Source organism: Blennius ocellaris (assembly GCF_963422515.1).
Source record: "Blennius ocellaris genome assembly, chromosome: 21".
Taxonomy (NCBI): Eukaryota; Metazoa; Chordata; class Actinopteri; order Blenniiformes; family Blenniidae; genus Blennius; species Blennius ocellaris.
In genome coordinates this window covers 10,851,953-10,874,829 of record NC_137670.1, presented here as the reverse complement: position 1 = coordinate 10,874,829, position 22,877 = coordinate 10,851,953, and the positions used below count along the sequence as shown (strand labels likewise).

At 43.9% G+C, this 22,877-nt stretch overlaps 1 protein-coding gene across 1 annotated transcript; it reads right to left on the bottom strand.

Moving 5' to 3' along the window:
- Window positions 1-485: 485 nt before the first annotated feature.
- On the bottom strand, window positions 486-6,860 carry ercc4 (excision repair cross-complementation group 4; the record flags this gene model as incomplete). The annotated part of the gene is made up of 10 exons (XM_080517077.1): window positions 486-1,487; window positions 1,586-1,698; window positions 1,794-2,451; window positions 3,295-3,399; window positions 3,509-3,640; window positions 3,721-3,901; window positions 4,212-4,419; window positions 4,520-4,715; window positions 5,395-5,575; window positions 6,684-6,860. The coding sequence occupies 10 exons, from the start codon at window positions 6,858-6,860 to the stop codon at window positions 748-750; spliced, it is 2,691 nt and encodes an 896-aa protein (XP_080373203.1). The 3' UTR covers window positions 486-747.
- Window positions 6,861-22,877: the final 16,017 nt, after the last annotated feature.

Here is a 22,877-nt window from a genome sequence, read left to right as displayed (position 1 = left end):
TTCGGATGCAGGGTGACGTAATGACGCAGACAGAAGAGACGTGGGGGGGAGTGGCGGCGGAGTGATCCGCACGAGCTCCGCCAGGATCTATTGACAACAGCGACAGAAAACTCCAATACACCTGCAGCCGAGACACATCTATGAATATTTTCTGATTCCAGCAACACAGAGAGACATCCACACACACTTGAGGGACCTATTGAACATGTAAATTCACATGCGTGTTATTAGACTATGAAGATGTTTCTGGACCCTAGAAAATGCACAAGAAGAACGTGCAGAGAAATGCATGACCCTAAATTCAATGCACAGAGAGGTGCAGCCATCTTCAAAATCAAATCAATAACTACCGACTTGATTTTTTCCCCCATTATTTTTATTTTCTGTTACACATGTACTTAAGTTTGATGTTTAAATGGATAAATATACTGAGACAAATCTGTCATCTTTCAATTTTAAATAATGGACCATTATATCTCTTTAAAGAATTTTATTAATTCTGAGCGTTAAAAATATTAACACATCCATCTTTTATACCGCTGACTCCTGTTCAGGGACGCTGGAGCCAATTCCAGCTGTGGGTGGGGGCAGGATACACTCTGCACCCATTGCCAGTCCATCACAGGACATATAATACATATTTTACATGTAAAATGAAACTTGTGATGTGGATAGTTCAGGATGCATTGTTCTTTCATCCTCTTTAAATAAGGGAATTTATTTATGTGAGTGGTTCCTCTCCTCTCATCACGTCAGTTTGGCTTTCTGTGCAGGAGCGGGGACGTCAGCCACGTTATGCAGAAATTCATATAACGACTTTGCATTGTTCACATTCCCAAGAATCTCAGCGAGCCGGTCCTGGCTGAGCTTGGCGATGTCTGCCACGCTATCCGCATTTTTAACAAGAGCCCTGCAGTTTTTTGAGTTGACCCCGGGCATTTTCAACAGGAAGTCATAAGGCCCGGGGTTGTACTGGGCTGAGGATTCGGCCACGGTGTCCGACTCGGCTGTGACCGCCTGAGCTGCGGCGGCGTCGGGCTGCGCTCGACCTTGCTTCAGCTCCACGAAGAGCTCGGCTGTGGCGTGTGGGGACGGACACCAGAGTATCCGGAGCCGGGGGAAGTGCAGCGTGAGCAGGGTGAGTTTGGACGATATGTCGTTCGAGGAGATCTCGTGGCGGAAGTCGGAGCGGGCCATGAGGGAGAAGGGCTTGCCCGGGTCAAACTCGATGAGCAGCACCGGTTTCTTGTAGTAGCGGGTCATAGAGAGGCACTGGGTGTAGAGGCGGCCGCTCTGCAGCGAGCCGATCAGGTCGCTCACGCTCTTGCGCTCGACGCAGGTTTCTGGGGTCAGGATGTAGTCTCCGACCTCCAACGTGACGGGATCGATGTCCAGACCGCGGCGGTGGAGTAGGGATGGGAGCTCGCTGCGGAACTCGCGCATGTCCACGATGACTCTGGACGGCTCAGTGGACGGCTCTTGGCCTCCTGCAGGAATCAAACCACAAACAGAATCCAAGTACTGCAGGAAGCTGCACCATGAAATCATGTTTCCTCATTAAGTTCACAGGCATAAGAAGACAAACCTGCTTTGCGGGTGTTTGTTGTGGCATTGGCAGGCTCTAAATTTCGAGCAAGGTCGAGGTTTGTATCTTCTCGCCCTTCCCTCTCCTCTGGGATCACCATGGTAGCCTTTTCCCTAAAAATGAAAATCCAAACAAGCACCAACAATTGAACACACCAAACGTTGACAGGTTGCATCGAGAAGGTTACAAAGAGTGACGCGGCACTGACTTGATGAGGTGCTCAAAAGCTTTCTTCTCCTTCGACAGCTCCGTCAGGTACTTCTGTTCTTCCGTGGAGCCCCCATAGATGAGGAAATACACCCTGAGCGGCTTTCCTGGCCGGTTTGCTTTGTAGATCTCCAGCTGGCGGACGAAACTCAGCTCGGCGTCATAGAGAACCACAAAGCTGGGCTCCACCTCGTGAAGCACCCGGGTCAGGCTGTGGGGGTCGGTGCAGCCTCTCAGTGGGTGGATGACGGTCATCGGCTCCTTCAGGACGCCATAATAAGCATCCGATGACAAATCTAACTTGAGCTGCTCTTGTCTGTCGTCGTCCTCCGTTAATTCATCTCCGCTGCTGCCCATCGTGGCGGATTCGGCCGCCTCGGTCTTTCCCATCATCTGGGTCAGAGTCAGAGAGGGTCTGCTTTGGCCTTTTGAGGTCTTGCTGCTTTTCGTCGAGGCAGGATGCTTCCCCTTGTCTCTTTTTTTGACGAACCCTCTTCCCTTTTTGTCGGAGTCGAGTTCGAAGGCGGCAGCTGCTGCAGGGTCCCGCTTGCCGACTGTGCGTGCGTACAGTCGGTTGAGCAGCCAGCCGGAGCCGCGCTTGATGACCTGATGCAGCTGGGCGCAAGTCCGGTCGTCGCTGGCACAGATCAAGACGCGACCTGCGGACGCCATGTCACCCAGTTAGAAACACAAATGCCTGTGAGGGTTTGATCGTCATACATATTCCAGATTATCACAGACATGGTGTGCAGAGGCTGTAAAGTGATCAGTCACCACAGGTTATCTTTGCAATGGTAAACCGAATGCTGTAATTTCTGTACATTTGCAACATACAAGTCCTTATTTCAAAATCTAAACCGAACTCCACTCAAATGATTTAAGGAAGGTGTTTGGGTACATAAAATATGTATCTTAAAGAAAAGGTACTTATAATGTTCTCGCTTGTTTCCTCTCTTTTTATTTTGGAGGTGGTGCTCAGAGAACTACATTTTCTCAGCTGGCACACAAATGTACAAAGTTTGAGATTCATTGAACTAACTCGTAAATCAAAATCATGACAAAAATCAGAAATGTGAGTTTTGTGATGCTCGAGTTTAAGAAAAAAGCATCAAATTGTACTTCTCTTGTGTCTCTTATATGAAACAAGATACACGAGTGACAATCCTTCCGATCCAGAGAAATACTTTGCCCCAATTTCTACAGGCATGCTGTCAAATACTGGACGTCCTCAAAGCAGCGACATGATGCAGCGAACCAGCAAAAAACAACCCAGCCTGAGGTTATGCTTGTGAAATGCCAGATTTGTTTTGGCTGTGTGAGGATTTCATCACTCGCTATACAAACGGTGATTTTGATCCTCAAAAAAGCTCCGGTACCTCTCAGAATCTAAAGAGCGTCAGCAACAAAATTCTATCAATATGTTGAATTATTAGTAATGTGATGGACTTCAAAAACACGATTGAGATGACGATCAAGTAGCATCATTAGCACTGGGCTCCTGCCTGGTTCGTGCTCAGAGCTCTTGTTTTCCTTCTCGATCTCCTCCAGCACCTCCGTCAGAGCCTCCCACTTCGGGCTCCTCTCCAGCACCAGCTCCCGCTTCACCTCTGAAACACACACAAAGAGCTTTTAGGCATTGCGGCATTGATACGCACTGACATGGAGCTGCGTGGATATCTGATCTGAGGGACTGCAAGTTGCCAGCAATGTGGTTACCCGAGGCGGAGGACGGCTTGGGTTTCTCCGTTTCTACTCCCACTTTCAGTTTCTTCTTGCTCTCGGACGTTCGGTACACTCTGCTCCGGGCATTCACGAACATGGAGGTGCTGGAGTCCAAGAATAGCCAACCTGGGGTGTGATCAAACAGTGATCAGTAAGATCACTTCGGAGGAGTCATCAAGGAGTGCAGGTACTCCCATCTGTTTTACCTGCATTGGCTCCAAACATCTTCTGGCTGGAGCGCAGCGACTCCAGCAGGTTGAGGAAGGTGATGCAGTCGTACTGGGTGAGGTAGAGCAGAAGAACTCTCAGCACTTTCAGATCCTGAACCAGGGCTTTCGTTTTGGCGCCCAGCTGATGCCACTGGGGGTCCAGGTAGTGACGGATAGTCTGGGTTTGGGAATAAAGCAAAACACAAGTTTGAAAGGGGAACCACGCGGACGAGTCATCAAAAAGGCATGACGGATTTTCACTTAAAACTTTTCAAGGAGTGCAAAAACATTGGAAGTGAATCAGGATTGATGGGTTGACCATGTTCTCGGTCACATATCCTGCACTCTGGTGCAGTAGTTTGCATTCTCAACTCACCACCAGAGTACTACTGGTTTGAATCCTTCTGTCGTTTGCACAAACTCACTCACCTAAAGCGACGCTCCACGACTGTGGATTGAAAATTGTAGGAAGCTTTACACTCTCTCACCTTATCAAAAGCACTTCCCAGAGTGTTCTCCAGCGAGAGGTCCTCGGCCTCCAGAGTGGGGTTGTACCGTTTGAGCTCCTTCAGACAGGCGCTCATAATGTCCAGGATGGAACTCTGAATGGCTCTCATAGCCGGCGTTAACGACACATGCAGCTCCACCACTTCAGGCTTATGTCTCTCCAGTGTCGAGTTCACTGATGCTTGGAACCTGGTGAATGGAGCCAACGCAAAGGGAAACGTGCGGTGAGCTATGAGACGAAAATCAAGTATGAGGAGCAAATCTGTCTGCCGAGCCTCGTTTCCGGTACCTTGGCCACAGGAAGAGCTTCTTGACAAAGAGGTTTCTCATCACTCGCTCCACCTGACAGAAGCCTGAAGAGAACGCTGTGGCTTTGTCCGTGAAGGCCTTGATGAAGCCCGTCTTGTTCTTCTGTCTGAACAGACGAAGGATGAAGGCCTCCTGACAGGACTCGATTATTTTATGAGCACGGTACACCAGGATGCCTACGTGATGTGGAAGGAAAGATGTAAAGAACCCAAATTACAGTAGTAAGGTTTAAAACAAAGTTTAACTACCTAAAACGACAAATAGTAAATCTTTTGTCAAAATATGTGCAACACATTTTTAAATTAGAATGTATCGTTCGTTTCAGAGAAACTATTGAAACAGCATTATAGGCTATATATAAATATTTTGCATTGATTTACAGTTGAAAGCCCCGAACTCGTATATGAAAAGCTTTGCTTTTTATTGCCGATGGTTCTCAGCAGCCGTTACCAAACATGAATATTTCATAACGTGAAAAACCTCAAGAAGTCCCATTTGAAGAGAAACTTCATACATTAATGTTCAGTAGCCTGGATTATTGTGAGTGTGTTTACAATTTAAAAAAAATCTGTTTAACAGCTGCAGCTCATCCAGAATCCTCACACAAATGGTGTCTGAATGGTGTTATAGAAACAAATTTGCCTTAAAATCAAATATATAAATTTTTTTAGTATTCAAACATCACACATTAAAGGATTCAGACAAATACATTTTCGCAATTATAAATATGATTAGAATATGTCTTTACAACCCTTTACAACATCAAAAATGTGCAAACTAAATCACTAAACCAGCTTGCGTAGTTAAAGTGGCAGCATGTCAGTAAACAAACACTGTGAAAAGCTGCTTTCTGACCTGTGATGAGGTGAGCAGGGATGCGATCGGTGAGGAAGTCCACCACCAGGATTCTGCTGGTGACAAACAACACCCCGCCTTTGGTGTAAACGTTGTAACGCTCAGCACTCTGGACGTCACTGGTCACTGTCCTGGGAAGGTGGCTCACTCCCTCCACCCGCAGCTGCTCTGTGAAATACTCCTGAGAGGGAATCACAAGGCAGCAGTGAATCTTAGTTCACTAAGTTCCACATAACTTCACGCTGACATGTTAAAGTGTTTCTCAAAAGCACAGCGTGTATTGCATCACACAGTTAACTATGTGAAAAGTGCTTTTTTTTTGCAGTCAACATGCTAAACAGTTATAAATACATTGCAGGGACACAAACCTTTATTCCCATATTTTACAGCCAATTACAGATATGATGCAGAATACACCAAACTACAGTGGCAATTAAATAGCTGGAAAAAGTAAACAAACAAATAGACAAAAATTGTTTATAAACAATGCCAGAGAAACACGTATTTAGCTTTTGCTTATCACGCTTTACATCAGGGGTGTCCAAGCTGTCCTGGAGGGCCGGCGTCCTGCGTGTTTTAGCTCTCGTCCAGTTCAAACACAACTGATTGCAATGATGGGCTCATTACTGGGCTTTTTCACAACCTTGGAGATGACATAATCATTAGATCCAGGTATGCTGAAGCAGACAGAAGACTGCTGAGCTGCTGGAATCCTACATCAGGCAGGAATACAACATGCCCCCATCCAACATCCAGCTCGTAATCGTGTTACAGAAAGAGAGGAAACCTCTTACTAAAATATGTAATATGTTGTCTGAAATATATTGCAGTGAGTTCAAAAAAAGTGTAATTTTAAACCCGATATTTTCTCAACAGATTTTGGGGAAAGAAGTCATGTTTTGTGTTGGGGAGGCTTTTGGTGCATAGTTTGCATGCATGTGTTTATTCCAGATATTCAAGTTTCCTCCCAAAGTCTGAAAACATGCAACTCCGAAGTTGAGTGTGTGTGACAGTCTGTCTCTGTTTCTGTCTGGTGAAGGGCTGCTGATCTCTTCATGGTGGTGTTGTACTACATGAGACCGGTCCTTTTCCAAGAACTTGGACGAGGTCCCTTTAAGCCTCGTCTTGGGACGACCCGTCTTTGCATTAACCTGGTCTTGTTTAGAAAACTGTAAACCACTCCACCCCACTTTTATCTGCCATTGTATTCTCCATTAGCCTCTTCGTTAGCACACAGCGGCTACCTGCAGCTGGTGGGCCGTGCGGCGGTGTTGGCTGGCTGAACTCACCTGCTCAGGCGTGGTTGTGTTGAGCAGGAGGACCAGGCTGCCCTCCTCGGAGTAAACCCTCATGAACTGCAGCAGGATGCGGTCTATGCCCATGCCCTCAGCCACCACCACCAGCCCGTCGCTGCCGAACAGGCTCAGAAACATCTCCGTCTCAAACTCCAGCAGAGGCCCCGCCATGCTGACGACACCTAAGTATGTATTCAAAGTGCTACAGTGGTTAACCACTCCATAACTCACCGCAGTGGCTGTTTATTATAAGTTAAAGGAGTCGATTACAACCCAAACAACAGCTTCAGGCGCCATTGTTGTCATGATGTACTTCCGGTGACGAATCGGTGACGCAAAGGAGCGTTCACGGCCGACAGCGCCACCACGTGGCAGGGAGGATCATAATATATGCGTAAATATCATCCCCTCAATAAATTAACAAACTATATAAAATACTAATTTACCAGAACGATATCTCGTTGACACAAATAGGAACGGGAATTTTACATTTGTAGGAAATTTAGGTCATTTTGATCTCGGTTTGCATTTTGATTCTATGTGTTTTTATGGCCATCAATCCATCTTCTATTCCTCCTGCTTTCTTCAACTTTGGGTTGCAAGTAGCTAGCGCTGATCCCAATTGACCATGCACAAAGGCAACGTAATAATTTGATACTTTATTGATCCCCTTATTTCTCTTTACTTAACCCTGTTGCACCACAGACACGTCACCAGTCCATCACAGGGCAGGCAGATAGACCACCACTAAGTCATATTCTACAGTTAACCACAAATGTATATCTTTGGTCTGAGGGAGGAGATGTGAGCAATCACAAGTAGCCATTTCAAAATAAAAAAATAAAAAATCGTATTGTATAAGAAATCATTATTTTCTCTTTTACAAGATTTTCCTGCCCTGTAAAGCTTTTAGTATTCTGAAGTCCAGTTTGTGTATGTAGTTATATATCAGCTTATAGAGTAAGATATCTGCTACTTTTTTGAACAGTATTTAAGAATTAAAGAACAGAAAAGGCCCAGAAATAAGTTGGGACAGCCCTGTAAACCCTTAATAGCTGTGTTAGCATGTTTTTGGGAGGCTTAATCCTCATTGTGCACTGATTAAAAAAAAAAAAGAGCTGCAATTTGCTTGCATAACAAAAACCTGCCAGCTGGGCTTTGTTAAAAACTGTGTTGTGTCAGCCCACATTTCTCCACTGTAAGAGGGGAGGGTGACAGGGAACTGTAGAGGGTCTGTGGCTGGGAAGGACACTGGAGCAGGACACTGCCGCTGAGCACAACGCCAGTTCTGAGAGACACACAAACACAAACACACACACACACACTCAGAGGGACACAGATGTGACTCATCGTAGTCGTGAGAGTTCAGGCTTTAATCCATCTGCTTTGATGTTGATGCTGGCATTTCTGCCACTTATCAACTGTGATGTTCTCACTCTATGTTGAACCAGATTATACAAAACAACACATGGATCCAGCAGGACTCTTCCCCGTCCTGTCTTTCTTTTGACTTTGCATCATTCTACAAAGTTACTTCAACTTACCCTTGTAATGACACAGGGAAGCGTGTATGTGTGTGTGTGTGTGTGTGTCTGTGCGAGTGCACACTGTGGACTGGATCTGTCGGGAACCCTAATGACTTTTAATATCCTGATTTTGAATAAATGAGGGATGAAGGACCGTTGCAGTCATCAGCGAAGTATTCATTAAAAGTCACAATTTAGTGACAGTTTCAACACTGATGAATTACATTAATGCTGTCAACAAGTAAAACAAGAGTAATATGCTTAGTTTTATGTGGAGGAATATAAATGCATGACTCCTCTACACACTCTGCTCTCTTTAGTATCTTCTCAGAACACCAATGACAAAGATACAGCCAACATTCTCCCCTTTAATCAAACCAATACTTTTATACAGAGATGGATACATTATTTACAGACTTTATGTATAAGTAAAGCATAACATTGAAGATTAAAGAAGAATTCAACACCCACATTTTCAACTCTGTTTTGTCATCATTGAATACAATTACATTAGTAAAGTCTATTGCTCCCACACCGGATGTCTTTACAATATTGCTGTTGTAAAGACAACATAAAAAAATCAATAGTGATTACACTCTTCCATCAAAAGAGGTTTAAATTCAACCAGGTAGATTACAGGCTGAAGTTGTAGTGATTTTGATTAGATTGTTCCATGACTAAAAAAGGTTCTATTCACTTCTTTTCAACAGTGTCTCAAAGTGCCTCACATCACCAGCCGCTCTGTATCTGCGGTCCACACATATAGTCTGACTTTGAACTTTCCCCCAAACTGCCGCATGCGAAGATTCTGTGAAACAGAAAGAGAACTTTAGAAGAGGAGCAGCAGACCAGCCGAGGTCAAAGGAAACCCCGAGGGGGGCAGCAGGTACGACGCCAGGCCCGTGGACGGCGCGGCGCGACCGGGAAGGTTTATTGGTGCTTTGAACAGAAGCTGAGAACTTGATTTTAAGAGCTGCAAAAGCAGAGCATCAAATATAAAACTGACTGTGAGAAGGCTGGAGGAGGGTAGTGCCTAGAAAAGTAAAGACAGAGACAGTTATAAAATAAATAAATAAATAAATTCCAACACAAGTGAGAAGAGAACATTCAGGAAAATGAAAATAAGGCTCAGTTCAGATTAATTGAAATCACTTCTCATGTGTTTCTTAATTGCTTTGAGCATTGAAACATTAAAGATCATCTCTAAAGAAGGCTGAGAATCTCCTAACTGTAAGGTAACACTGGAGCCAAATAGTGGCGGACACGCCAACACCAGATTCAATTTACAAGAAAAGCATTTGACATTTGAAAACCTAAATTTTGACAAGGACAGAGCGGACGACGCCGGATAAACTTTTTGAGAAGTGCTTTGAGACTGCTGAAGTCGTGAAAATGTGTTTTATAAATTCAGTCCATTTATCATCTGCATATTGATGATTCATGGTAAAAAGATCAAAGATGGTAGACGTTGCCTGAAGGTGCAGAAGGTGATGAATCTAAGAGCGATACTCTTACATCAAATAGTGGTTACATACCAAAACTTTCCGTTTTAAAAATAAATATCCTTCCAACATTAAAATGCTTAAATTATTATAAAAGTCTACACAGGTTATTACTTGCTTGTTAAATTTATTTATGAATTAAGTCACAAGGAGGTGTACTCTGAGGGGCAAAGTAATGCACTTTCATGAAGGAGCCTATAGAGAGCAGTGGAGCGCTTCACTTCACTCTGAGGTGGCGATGAGACTGAGAGCCCTCCTGTTTGTCAAGCCTGTTTAGGTAAAAAAAAAGAAAAAGCAAAGAAAAACGTCGTCACCTTCATATCACAATAAAAGCATAAAGCAGGCAGTCATGATGGAGTGGTGACATGACACCGTCACGCCAGATGAGACAGAAAGAGAAAACTCTGTGCATAATCAAATCATTATTATTACAGTTTTATGTTTCATGAAATTGAATCCATCGGTCCATAAATACACCTTCGGAGGAAGCAGCATGCTTCCACAGATGGAGCGTCAGGTCGACTGGCACATGCGAAGGAATGTGGAAACCATTCTGCCGCTCCTCTTTGTGCTCAGGCAGAGAGATGAGTAAAAGTGTACGTTTGGCAAGCTGATGCGCATCTTGATCTCGGGGCTGGTGTGACGCCGCTGTAAATGAGAGGGAGAACAGCTTGAAATTGATGGCAGCCTTTAGGATAGAATGAGATGAGATGTTTAACACCGTCTGACTGGGCGCAGAGTAGGACCGAGAGAGGGAAGAGAAAACAGCTGAAGGCTTCCCATACAGCCCTCCAGCCCTCATTAGGAAATGAGGGAAGCGGCAGGGTTTCGTTGTAAATGGAGGGCCAAGCCTGAGAGCTCCGAGGGCCGCCACACCGCCTCCAGGGGTTAACGCGCACATGAAATCTCCCAATGTTTTAAGACATATTCCCATTGTATTCATGCAATCTTGACACTCTAATCCGCACATTGAATATGAATCTAAAGGCAGCAGTGATCTAGCCCGACTCTGTAATAAAGGAGTAAATTCCAGCCTAAAGCAACCCTCAAGCTCATTTTTACTCTTAATTTTGAAACTGGGCCTTTTGTGATTTCACTTTATTTATTTATTTGTTTATTTATTTATTTTTATATGAAACTTTGTGAAGTTTACTGCAGAAACAAATGGGGAACTTTTCACGTCAATTTGAGGATGGTGGTTGAAATACTGTCTCGAACATTTCCAGTGTAACAAAAACATCTTGCACAGTCACAATATAGCGATTTCTCATCGCCGTTTCTCACACTGGCCCAAGAGGTATGAACGAGCTCGCCAGTGGTAAACTTAAACTTAAACGAAAGATTTGTGCATTTATATTGTGATAATCTTGATGCTTCATTCTCTTGTTACCCAAAAGAAATGAATGTATGAATCGCACGGAATGCTGCTGTTTTGTTTGTTTGTCCCCAACCCCCCCCCCCCCCCCCCCCCCCCCCGAAAAAAGCAGTTTGCAAGTCAGGTTGCAACAACTAACTCAGGGTCAAAATTCAGAAAAGCCTTTTAGCTTTGAGCAGGCAGGAATTCAGAAAAGCTGCACGGATATTCAGCAGGAATGAAAGCGCTCCTGCAGCAGCGAAGATGGCCGCCGCAGATGCTGAGCGTGTAGCTTTTCAGGCCGTCGTGACCCTCCTTCACTCCAGAACCTCTGCGGAATGTGACTACAGATTAGGGTGCTTGGAAGCAGCGGAGTGGAGGCTCTGCATCCTGGCAAATTGAGATTATTACAGAACACCCTCAGCGCACTGAAATATGGATGAGCCAGAGGAGCATTTTGGGCTCTGGGAGCTGGGTCAAGCAGCACCAGTAGAACATGTTCTGTCATGATCAACCAGAATGAAATGCACAAAAATCTTTTTTCGTTTTGTTTTGTTAACGTAATGGGTCGGGAGCTGATTGCCGAAAGTGAAGGATGCTATATATATTCTTTCTTTTTCCCCAGGGCTGCAATTTGAACATATTTTCCATGACAAAACAAGTGAACAGACAGAGAAGTAGAAGAAAACACAGATGCAGAAGAAACACTCTCTCACGGTCAAACAGCATGCAAAAGAGATAAAAAAAAAAAAAATCCATTGAAGCATACGTATGGCTTGTAGAAGGAGTAAGGCTGCCTGTCACATCCACTTTAGCAAATCACTGTGACAGCAGCGGCTAATAAAGGGGAAGAGGGTGTAACATTTGTGGGAAAAGATGAAAAAAGAGAGCAGAGGGACGAGGGACAGACGACAACGGGAACCGAAGGACAGACTGAGACGTGCACGTTCATTTTTACTGCTTGTGATGTTCGTCCACGCTGCGTAACTGCTGGCTTTGTCGAATGGGCATATTAGATGAATAATTCAAGGCGGCTGGCAGACGGGATGTTTGGAGGAGGGTGTCAGTAGGGGACAGGGGAGACATGTTACAGGCTCAAGTGGATGCCAGCGAGGCGTTAAAGAGAATAGCTGTTAAATGTGTGCATTGGTGTGATGTCTCATATTTGTCTTTTTGTGGAGCTCACGCCGAGGCTCTCATGAAGGGGACTGTTAAGATTAGGTTGAAGTCCACAAAATGTATAACGCCAATGAGAAATCCTCATAAGGAAAGGTCATCAAAGGAAAAATTGATAGGGTTTTGATTGGCAAGTAGAAGTTCAATTTTGCTTTAATTCTGCAGGAAATGAATGCAAGTCAGTTCTCTTGGAAAGTAATGACGACATAGCGTATGTGTACACGTATGTAGACTTTTGCTGCCCACCACAGTTATGAAGTTGAATCTACCGTCGCCTTTTCTGGTGATGATCTGAGAAAGCAAAAGAGGGATTGTGTGCTTGTGAGATTGCGAGGCAGGCACAGACAGAGAAATGCCCACACTGCAGAGGGACTGACAAGCCAAGTTTTCAGGAGCGATTAGCATATCCCACTTATTCCCACCCATGAGGGAAAAGCCAGCTCTGTGTTAATGGTGTTTCTCCTGATTCTCCACAGCGAAGATTGTGCAATCAAGGTTTTCTGTTTGATGTTGCGGCTCTCCATTTCCTCTGTCCATAAACCAATAAAATCTAAGTCCTGACAGATCTGAAGCCAGCTATCGACCAGCAGAACTCAGATCCTCGGTGCTGCACTTCCTGGACCAGAGATACAAGGCTAAGGAAGAACACGGGAGAACCAAAGGAGCGACGGAGAGATCAAGGAGGCTCAAAGGTTGATTTGATCTCTACCAGTGATGTCCTGGAGAGGCGATGCTTCAAACCGCCGTGGCGAGGAGGAATGGGGCGAGGCAAGGCACAGAAGTAGAGCGGGCGCTCGTGTGGAATCCAAACCACTGATATGGATGCTTGACAGCAGAAAATTTGCAGCAGCCTCCACTGATGTTAGTAAATGTTTGTGTGAAGTTCGAACCTGTTAAATGTGGTCACAGGCCCGGTGGAAATGGAAGTTGCAGTCGGAGTCTGAGTACTTTGGATGGTTGCCCATTTCCGTCAGCACAAGTATCCCAGTGGAGGTTTCAGCGTTGTCGCTCGAGAGGCTTTATGGGCATCCAGTTTTAGTATGAGAAAACAAGATGAGCAGTGTGAGAGAAGCAGAAGGCCCTCACAAATCATGTGTCAGACAACCAAATGACATTCAACTACATTTGATGTAGTCTGTCCACATGAATATCCATGTACTTGCCATTATTAACGTCCATAGCAAATTGCTCTCTGCATGCATGCGTGCATGTGGTTTCATTACAAAAACAACCAATAGTGCCAAATAGTGACATTGGCATGCTTTCTACATTGTTTTCGGCTTGACTGTGTAAACGGACATTTATCCCAAGAAGATAAAGCAGCCGATTTTTTGGGGGGGATTAAAAACATGGATTAAAATGCTGAAAGCATTGCAGAAGCTTTGGGAAAGTATCGACTCTGATTTCAAACCAGGCATCACCACATGACATTTTAGAATTGGCGAAAATCCAGCTTAAACTTATTTTGTCTTCTTGCATTCCATTTTTAATAACCGATCCAGTGTTAAGCCAAAACATGCTTTTAATTACCAATGATGTTCTGCTTTCTTGCTCTAAAGACAAGTTTAAATTAGATGGTACTATTATACCTCATGGTCCTCCCACATACAGTATGTGTTTTCATTTTGCCGATTTAGAGCTCACATTAGGACTGTGCCTGATCTCTTTCTCTCTCAGTACTTTCATTATAACCGTAGCAGACTGTTTTCAGTGCAGTCACAATGACACAATGGCAACAGGTGACCCACACATCTGTTAGTGAATACAAAAGATTATACGCACAAAGCCGTGTTGAAGGGAAATGCAACCAGTATGATTAACGATGGCTTGGTTTATTGGACACAAATGTTCAGAAAAAACTACAGTTTGTACTGAAGTGGAACATTTTCGGTTCTTGCAAAAGGTTTGCTATGATATATGGTTATACTGTCTATATGACACGCTGATGTAGGCAATGTAAGGGACATAATGCATAAAGCTGAATAAAAGTCAAAAGGTTTTTTGATGGTGGATGATGGAACGAAAACCAGGACTTATGAGGCGTTTACATGACATTTAGATGAAAATCCCGATAATTGCACAACAACTGGCACATAAGGGCACCAGTGGGTGCGGTTGTTGGTTTTTGTAGTGAAACTCCAAACATATGCAGTCAGAGAACAATGTACTATAAACGTTAGCAATGGCAGTTACACTTACAGACGTATGGGTGGACTGTGACGGTGACTACGGCTGTGGGGAATGTGTAGCGGCATTTTCATCAAGTTGTATTTTCCTCCGTTTCCATGCAGATGTAATTGGAGTGTTTTCAAAACGTCCCACCTTGGGAGCCCTTTTCAAAAAGTTTTTCTATTTTCACTTTAAAATGTTGTTGTGTAGACGAGGACTAAACCAAACAGGAATATTTGGGTCCAATGTGACACAAAATTCGTGCCGCAGATTGTAGATTATTAATCAGGTAAAATGAAAGAGAACATAATTTATCAATGCAGTCAGAAGCAACTTTCAAAATCATGTTTTTCCTAAACCCTACCAAGTGGTTTAAGGTTAAAGAATGAACCCACAGCCGGCATAAAATAATATGACTGGTGATACAGTGCCAATGAGTTTCCAGCGCTCTGCTTCCTTAAATGAGGGCAAAATAAATAAGGATCCCCCATTGAAACTATATATAGTTTGCAATGTGTTCAGAATTAGACCATAAATCTTTGTTGTTGTATGCAATAAGTGCTTTTGGTGAAAAACATGTAGGATAACACACTCATGCGTAAATCAAGAAGATCAAAATGCTACATGTAAGCACAAATGACGTGGTTGTACAGTAATTGCGTGCAACCTAATGATGTTTTTCTTTACCTTTACATATCGGAAGCGAGAGAGTCAACCACAGGGAATGGCATGAGAGTGTCCGGGAAGTGAAAATTTTATAGCCTACTTAATTTGATCTTTTATTCATGGGCATGTAATCACCTCTCAAGTTCATTAGGTTTAGCAATTAACATTAGCGAGTCAACCTGAAGCGCACGCCTGATTTGAATTCAGGTCAGCAAAGCTAACTAGCTAATGAAGAAAATGTCCGATATCTAGTGATATTCAAGACTAAGGCTTCGGTCGGTCCTGCCAATGTCCCGGTGGAGATAAAAGACCACGTCAAAGTTCACGCGGAGCACATCTGAAAGAATCGTTTGCTCTCGTTTTGACCTATCTGAAGAGAAAAGCACAGTAAGATGGAATTCTGTGAGAGCGAGTCAAGGCCTCAATGAAGCCAGCCTATTTACTGAGAGTCAGTGGAGGTAATTCAAAAGACACCAGCACACAGAAAGAGATACACTCTTCTCCTCATGAGAGCCAGATATCTGTCAAGCGTCTGATATAGTAAGTCAAAGGCAAAGGGGGATTGCTAACATTCCTCTATAATTCCTTTTAATCCATACACTAACACAACAGCCGAAAGTTCAGTCTAATTGAGGAGAGGATGAAAGCCAAGGATCTCCTGTGTGGGAAAAGATATCTGGATTAATTAGCATTGTTGTGCTCATGCATGTGTGTGTTCGACTGCGCCGCCATTTGTACGTGCGTGTCAAATTGTGCCTGTCTTACGGTGTATATATACGCGTGTATGAGAGTATGTGAGGGGGTAATTGTGAGCACATTACATCCTATGTGCGGAGCCGTCACCTCATCAGTGAATTTTCCACTGTCGTAAGAAGCATGTTTGATTGGATTTTCCTGTTTTAATCACTCTGCCTCTATTTTTGCTTACGGTGGTGGTAATTACAAGGATGGATTAAATTTGAATGTCAACATGGTAAAGGCATGCAATCATGGCCATAAGCAGCGTAAACACATGGAGCGGGATCCGGAGGCTGCATTGTCAATGAATCAACTACATGTTTGTGCGTGTACTTGTGTACTTGTACAGGCTTCAAAGGATGAGAGTGCACTTGGATGCCTGTGAAGACTGTGCTCATGTTTCCAGAGGTTTGTCTGCATTTTGTCTGAGAATAAAACGGCATTACTCTGTTCGACTCATATGTGCAAATTGTAAAAAAAAAAAAAGTGGCAATTCAGAAACAGAAAATCGTGACAGCATCACGGGGTAAAAAAAAATCAAAACAAAACAAAAAAAACATTTGTATGTGGTTTGTACTTGCCACCATTTTTAGAACATGTCTTGTGGGCTAATCAGAAGCATCCTGCGGGCGACCAGGTGCCCGTGGGCGCCACATGTGCCACCCTGCTCCATCATGTCAGGGTTGTTAAAAGAAAAGAAAAGAAAAAAGTCTGTCAGACAAATTCAAATACACAATAATAAAACAAGCAAAAAAATAGTAGAGTATAGCATGTATAGTTATAGATATGTGTAAATGGCTCATAGTGTAGATAGGCGCTGTCTTATTTAGCGTGAATTGTGTTATTCTAAACTATCGCTCTATATCTGGACTATTACACGTTATAACAGTCTCGTGTTTGCATAGCCAAAAAAATGTAGGCTAATCTGAAACAAATATTAGTCACTGAGTGCATGAAAAAAAGACCTTGATTTAAAAATTCTATTTTCATCCAAACAAGATTTTTTTTTAGCACTTGCAGTTTGCAAGTGTGGGAGCTAATAAAACCTTGTAAAAGGATAAAAACCATAAGTTAATAGAGAAATCTCTGTAAGTCGTTATTATCGGCTGAGTGTAGCTGGCTCATTGTGCAAAGCGAGTCATCTTTAAATCACAAAGTTGTGTGGATCAGGGGTTTTAGGAAGACACCTAAATATCACTTAGGAAAAAGAGAGAATCTCACAAAATTGAATTTGCCACTGTACTGAGGTTTTTCAGCTATACAAAAACACAATTATGAGAATAAAATGATTGGAGTTTACGCTTTGGATTTGCTTTGATTGATGGATTGGCTGCTTGAAGATCGATCTGGTCTCTTTTGTGTAATGGAAAAACACTCACCAATCACTTCATTACAAACACTTGTAAAATAAAGTGATCTATTGCACCTCATAAGCTTGCATGAAAAAAAAAAATACCAGAAACCAAGAGGTTAAATCAGAAGCTGTCGAGTCATCCCATGTAGATGTCGGCGATTATATCGCTTGACCAAATGTGTCTAATGAATTGGTTGGAGAGTATAACTATATCGCTAATATATTCTTGGAAATCAGAAGAGTGATTGCATGTACACACTCGGCATCCTGCACTATATTATTTAACTGTGTGCACGAGCACGGATGTATGTTCTGTTTATTCGCATCAGTCCCCTCATGTTCCCGCTGAGCGACGTTCCACTCGGCGACACGAGGTGAGAGCAATTGACTGTGGAAGTCCATTAAACCCGGGCTTTCCCTCCACTCTTTTCAGCCTTCCCCGAGAAACTGAGGAATATATTAATATTTAGAGCGTCTGTAGCCTTCGCTCGCGCCGCCTCGGCCCCGGAGGCGCTCTCAGTGATGCGCGGCATGTCGGCACCCGTCAGTTTGGGCGCGTTGTTATAGACCGCTTCCCAGGTGCTAATGTTGCCCCACAATTTATTGCTTTGTGAAAGGCCTCCATTAGCGTCAAAACTCACAGTAATGGCATGCAGATCTGCCGCCGTGCACTCAAAGCAAGCTAAAGGTTGTGTCGGAAAGCTGACTGACAGGCAAAAAGTGACTTCATACTATCTGCGTATTTGCATGAAGGAAGCGCACAGTTTGTTCCAGCTTCTATATATTTAAATCTTGCAGCCCTCACATACATGCCGGATAATGTGAGCGGGATTACAGATAAGCGAGGCGCCACGTGAGCATGAGAGAGAGGATGTGTTCACTGTGCGTGTGTGCTCCCAGGGGACAGCAGACACTTTAGAGATATGTTCACTTCTTTTCAGAAGTTACAGTCTACTGCTCCCTGGGGGGGAGAGTGTTGTGATGACCGGGGGGGTGGGGGGTGGGGGGGTTGTAGCTGCACTACAAACTGCTTGGCTGGCTGAAAGGAAACTTTCAGCTGGAACTCTGAACTGAATGTGGAAGACAAGCAAATCGAACAAGGGTTTTTGACTGTCAAAGGAACCGCAGTTCAATTGGAAGTTTGAAGCATAACTCTTCACGCCACCACACACGGTGGGGATTGAATACTGGAGTTCCTGTTGTTCCACTTCTTAGGATCCGTTTACACGAGTGAAAACGCATCGTCGTTGCATTTTTCGTTTCAGAAGAGTTGCACATTTAGACGGCAACTTTTTGATGTTGTTCCTCAAATACAGCATCACACTTTACACACCCAGACTACAATGTAATTGAATGAAGCTGGCATATAGAGTGTGTTCGTCAACAACTGGGATGGTTGGAAAGTAACATTCATCAGTGGGAAAATGCCTTTGAATATTCTCAAACTGGGAAAATCAACCTTTTGGTGAAGGGTTAAGAAATGCACTTGCATTTACATAGAATGAAAACAACCTCACCTCTGAAAATTCTTTGTTTATTCCATTCCTGGTTGATGTATGTGATAATAAGCTTGTATCTCCTGTGACACTGACAGCAACAATGAAGTGCAGTGCACATGAATGCTGTGAAATGGAAAATCTCCAGCTTCTGAAGAATATTTATGGAGGATATTTATTCATCTGCCACTGTTGTGACTCCGATATAGTCCATAAAGTGGAAGAATGTTCAAATCATCAGAACATCTCATAAATAGTCTGATTCACCTTTCTGTTACATATTTAATTCAAAGTCTGCAGACCAATGCAAACAGCTTCTCATAAAATAAACCAAAGTGCTTTGAGCAAAATGGACTGCACCCAACAAATATGTAGAAAACTGAAGAATACAGACAGAGATCATTTATTGTGCTCAAAGCCGCCTGATTGGCCCAACTTGTTTACACGCCAATTCAGAACCTTATGGAAACCCTTCCCGGCTTCTATATGAGAGGTTTTCATGCAGTGTGCTTCGCAGCTTGCTCCGGGGCACTGGGAGGTTTGAAATAGAGTACTTTCTTTGTGTCAACCGAGACACGGTTATGTGTGAGATGCACGACGTCTCTAGCATGGCGCCGAAAGCTTTTCAGTAGGTGGCCTTCCTGGCAACTGAGCGAACATGAACGTATAGTCGTGGTTCCTGTGATCACAGATATCACAAGTGGCCGTGTCAAATTTGCACATCAGATGGATGCAAATTAGGCTAAATTGTCATGCGGAGGTCCAACAGCTTTCCAGAGCGAGGATGCTTCGGGTAAGGATGCCTTTCAAAGTTTGATTAAAGCCGATTTTCTGGCGTTCATTTGCGATGGTTGGGGAGTGATCCTTTGATATACAACAGAACTGCTGCCAATTTCAGGTCAAACATCTTTTGGGGGAGGATGCTTGACTGTTTGTGATCATTCATTCACGAGAAGAAACAAAGAAAAAAAAAAAACTACGTACGGATGGACTGACACTGAATTTCTCAAAGTACAAGCTAATGTTAAAATAGCAGAGATAAACAGATGTGCAGCCTTTGGTTGGCGGGGGGGGGGGGGGGGGGGGGGGGAGGGGATAAAGTGGGCAGAGCATGGATGCTTGCACCGGTAAAAAGCTGTTGGTTGGTTTCTCGAACGAATGGGCGTCTCGTTGCCGTGGAGAGTTTCGCACCCCTGGTTCTACCTTTGAAATGACACAAAACCCCCATTACCCTGCGTACTTTGTGCAGGAGGTACAGTGGGACGAGCTCAGAGTGCTTGTTCTGGCCGCTTACTCACCAAACCTGCTGCGCATCCAGGTGGGCGCTGGTACACCCAGTTGTCCTCATTTACTGCATCTATCTCCATCCGCCTCTCAGCCACTGTGCCCACATCCCCGTGTGGCGCTAGATAACACCAACCGGGCCATTTTTAGTCACCAGGTGGCTAGTTGTTGGGGAGGTTGTGTTGTGTGTCCAAACAAACAATCTTCCTTCTTCATTTTGAGAAGAGTGGGAGTCCGGTCGGTGGCGGTGTGAAGAACAGTATTGTGGGTAAATGTCAACGAGAGCCTTCTGTTCCATATCTGACTAAGTGAACAAGAGAAAAAAAAGAAAAGTCCTTGAGTATATAACCACTTTGCCAACTGTAACAACAGACACAGAGAGGAGAGCAGTGCCGTTGAGTAGTACAACTGGATGAGTTATCACTTATTCGAGAGTCACACACATGCAGCTACTACATACTTTGTCTGAATGATTTATACACCAAACAAGCAAATTTGTCACAAAACTGACTTCTGCCTCTCACTGAAGAGTATATCCACCCCCACATGGAGGCTCATCTAACTGTCTGTTGTGGACATATGGCTCACTTCCTGCTTGTTGCTGCGCTCGCGTCATACGAGATGAATGGCAATGCTGTCAAGTTTTCCCACATTTACAACTCACAATTAAAGCGAGGTAGTATTGACTTTTTGTCCACTATTTCACAGGTCGTTTTGCAGTTGAACTGGAACGCACCTGCTGCTGCTGGCTAAAATAGAGCTCACATGAATTTTTCAGGCATTATAAGGATGCTTTTAATTGAAGTAATAGACTAAGGCCTCCTTTTACACTATGTTTTCAGGTGAAAACTGAAAACTCTCGTTCCATTTCTTGTGTCCATTTACTCGACGACGGAAGACCTTTTTGCAGAGTTTCCCCTTCGTTGCAGTGGTTTTTTGTTGCGGGACCAAAAGTAAAGAGCGGCACAGTCTTCTTCAAAGTAACTAAATAGACTTAGTGCAAGAAGTGCAAACAATAGCTTGTTGTTGTTTTGCCTCTGGCCCCATCTCGGCGAATGATATCAACCCTGTCATGATGTTCTCACATCCCGGAGTCAAGATTACAAGTCAAGAGGCTGACTTGCAACCTTTTATTCCCAACTCAGGTGCTTGCAAACAAATTTTGAGAAGGTTAAAATGAAAAGAGTGGACAAAAAGAAAAGACATTTGGCCAATCAGAGCAACACTGCCATACTCTGAGCTAAGCCGAGCCACCTCAGAGCCGCCTCCAAGGTTTGACAGGGGAAGTGGAGCACAATTTAGTTTAATGGCTGTTGTGTCAGCTGTCTGGCCACAGAATAGCGACTTTTCGATGTGGAAAAATGCCAACGTCTCGCTTCTCGCCACACCAGCCGTGCACGGAACTAATGTTATAAATGCTGTTGTTATTTTTAGGACAGTCTCGGGGGGGCCACTGTCTCAGGTGAGAGAAAGAAGCATTTAGTTGTGAAGTATCATGGATGGCCTTGATTCAAGCGCGGGGGACATATTTGTGACCAGTCAGACGGCGCGTCAGAAACCAGCCTGCTGCCTTGAATAGACCGAGTCGTGCACATTTCTGACCCCGCTGAACGCTGGATTGATCACAATGTGCTGCAAGCTTGGCGGGTGAGCGGACGAGGGGGGGGGGGCGCACCGGGCCCCGCCAGCTCTCCCAGGCTGTCTCGCTGGCTGCAGGCCCAGAGGGCAGGGCACAGGAATGGATGGGCTTGTCGCCGCCTCACTGGCTCCCAGATGGCTGGCTCTGTCACCCGGCTCGCCGCCATCATGGGTGGCACCCCGACGTTAGGTCGTGATTGGATACGCCAACTTCACACCCCCCCCCCCGCCAATACCACCACACACACACACACCTGTGGATTTTGTGAAGGAAAGACGGGGTGGTGGGTCTTTATGCCAAACAGAAGCAATTAAATATCTCAAAGTTTGACATCTACTTACTACAACTATCCTGGAGAGTTCTACACACAGAGGCATCAAAAACCCCTCGTCACTGATCAGCTGCCTGATTTTTGTGTTTTGTTTTAACTTCCGAGAAGTTGGACGATCGGCAGCGCTGAGGACAGACTAAATGGCCAATGTATGTTTTTATATTAAAGGAAATTCTCAGGTATAATCGCCATCCACCTTTATGGGATTGTATTGTGACTGAACTTTCATTTAAAACATACAGGGAATTAAATTTAATCTGCAGCTGGGAGATTATTTTACAGTAGTTCAGGATTAAGATTTAGATAATGAGGTAGAATTACATCAGTACTCCATTTCTATTAAGGATAGCTGTGGAAGCGGTGGAGTCTGTTTTAGGGGTATTTTTCACATTGTGGTCCTTTATTTCTACTCTGTCAGTTAAACCCAATACAGATAACATTAATAATATCTTTTAGTGATTTTTTTTCAACAAAAATGTATAATCAGTTGAAGTGGATGTGTCCTTCAATGTTTACACTCTCCTCCTGCACACATTTCTGAAATAAAGACGTATTACACGTGATGTGGGAATTTGCTGACCACAAAGAATATTAATTATCGATATAATCAAGAACTGGAGAGTGAAACATTTAGAACAAGATGTCTCTTTGTGAAAGCCCAGCAGCCCCGACCAGATTTCCAGTCCATGCAAACTCATCTACTTAAGCTAATAATCATATCACAGAATTATCAGAAATTATTTCCCAAGTACACAAATCTGTTTAGAGAGCTATTCTCAGTTTGGGTCTAATTTTTGACACAGTGCTCAGCAGTGTCATTGTGTGCCACACAAAGCTATTATTCACTGCGAGTCCTTCTTGACTCCAGCACTAATTTGAACCAAACAAAAGTGGATTTAAGTCCTCGAGGGCATTATAACGTAAATGATTTGTGTTGTGAAATGACTTTTCCA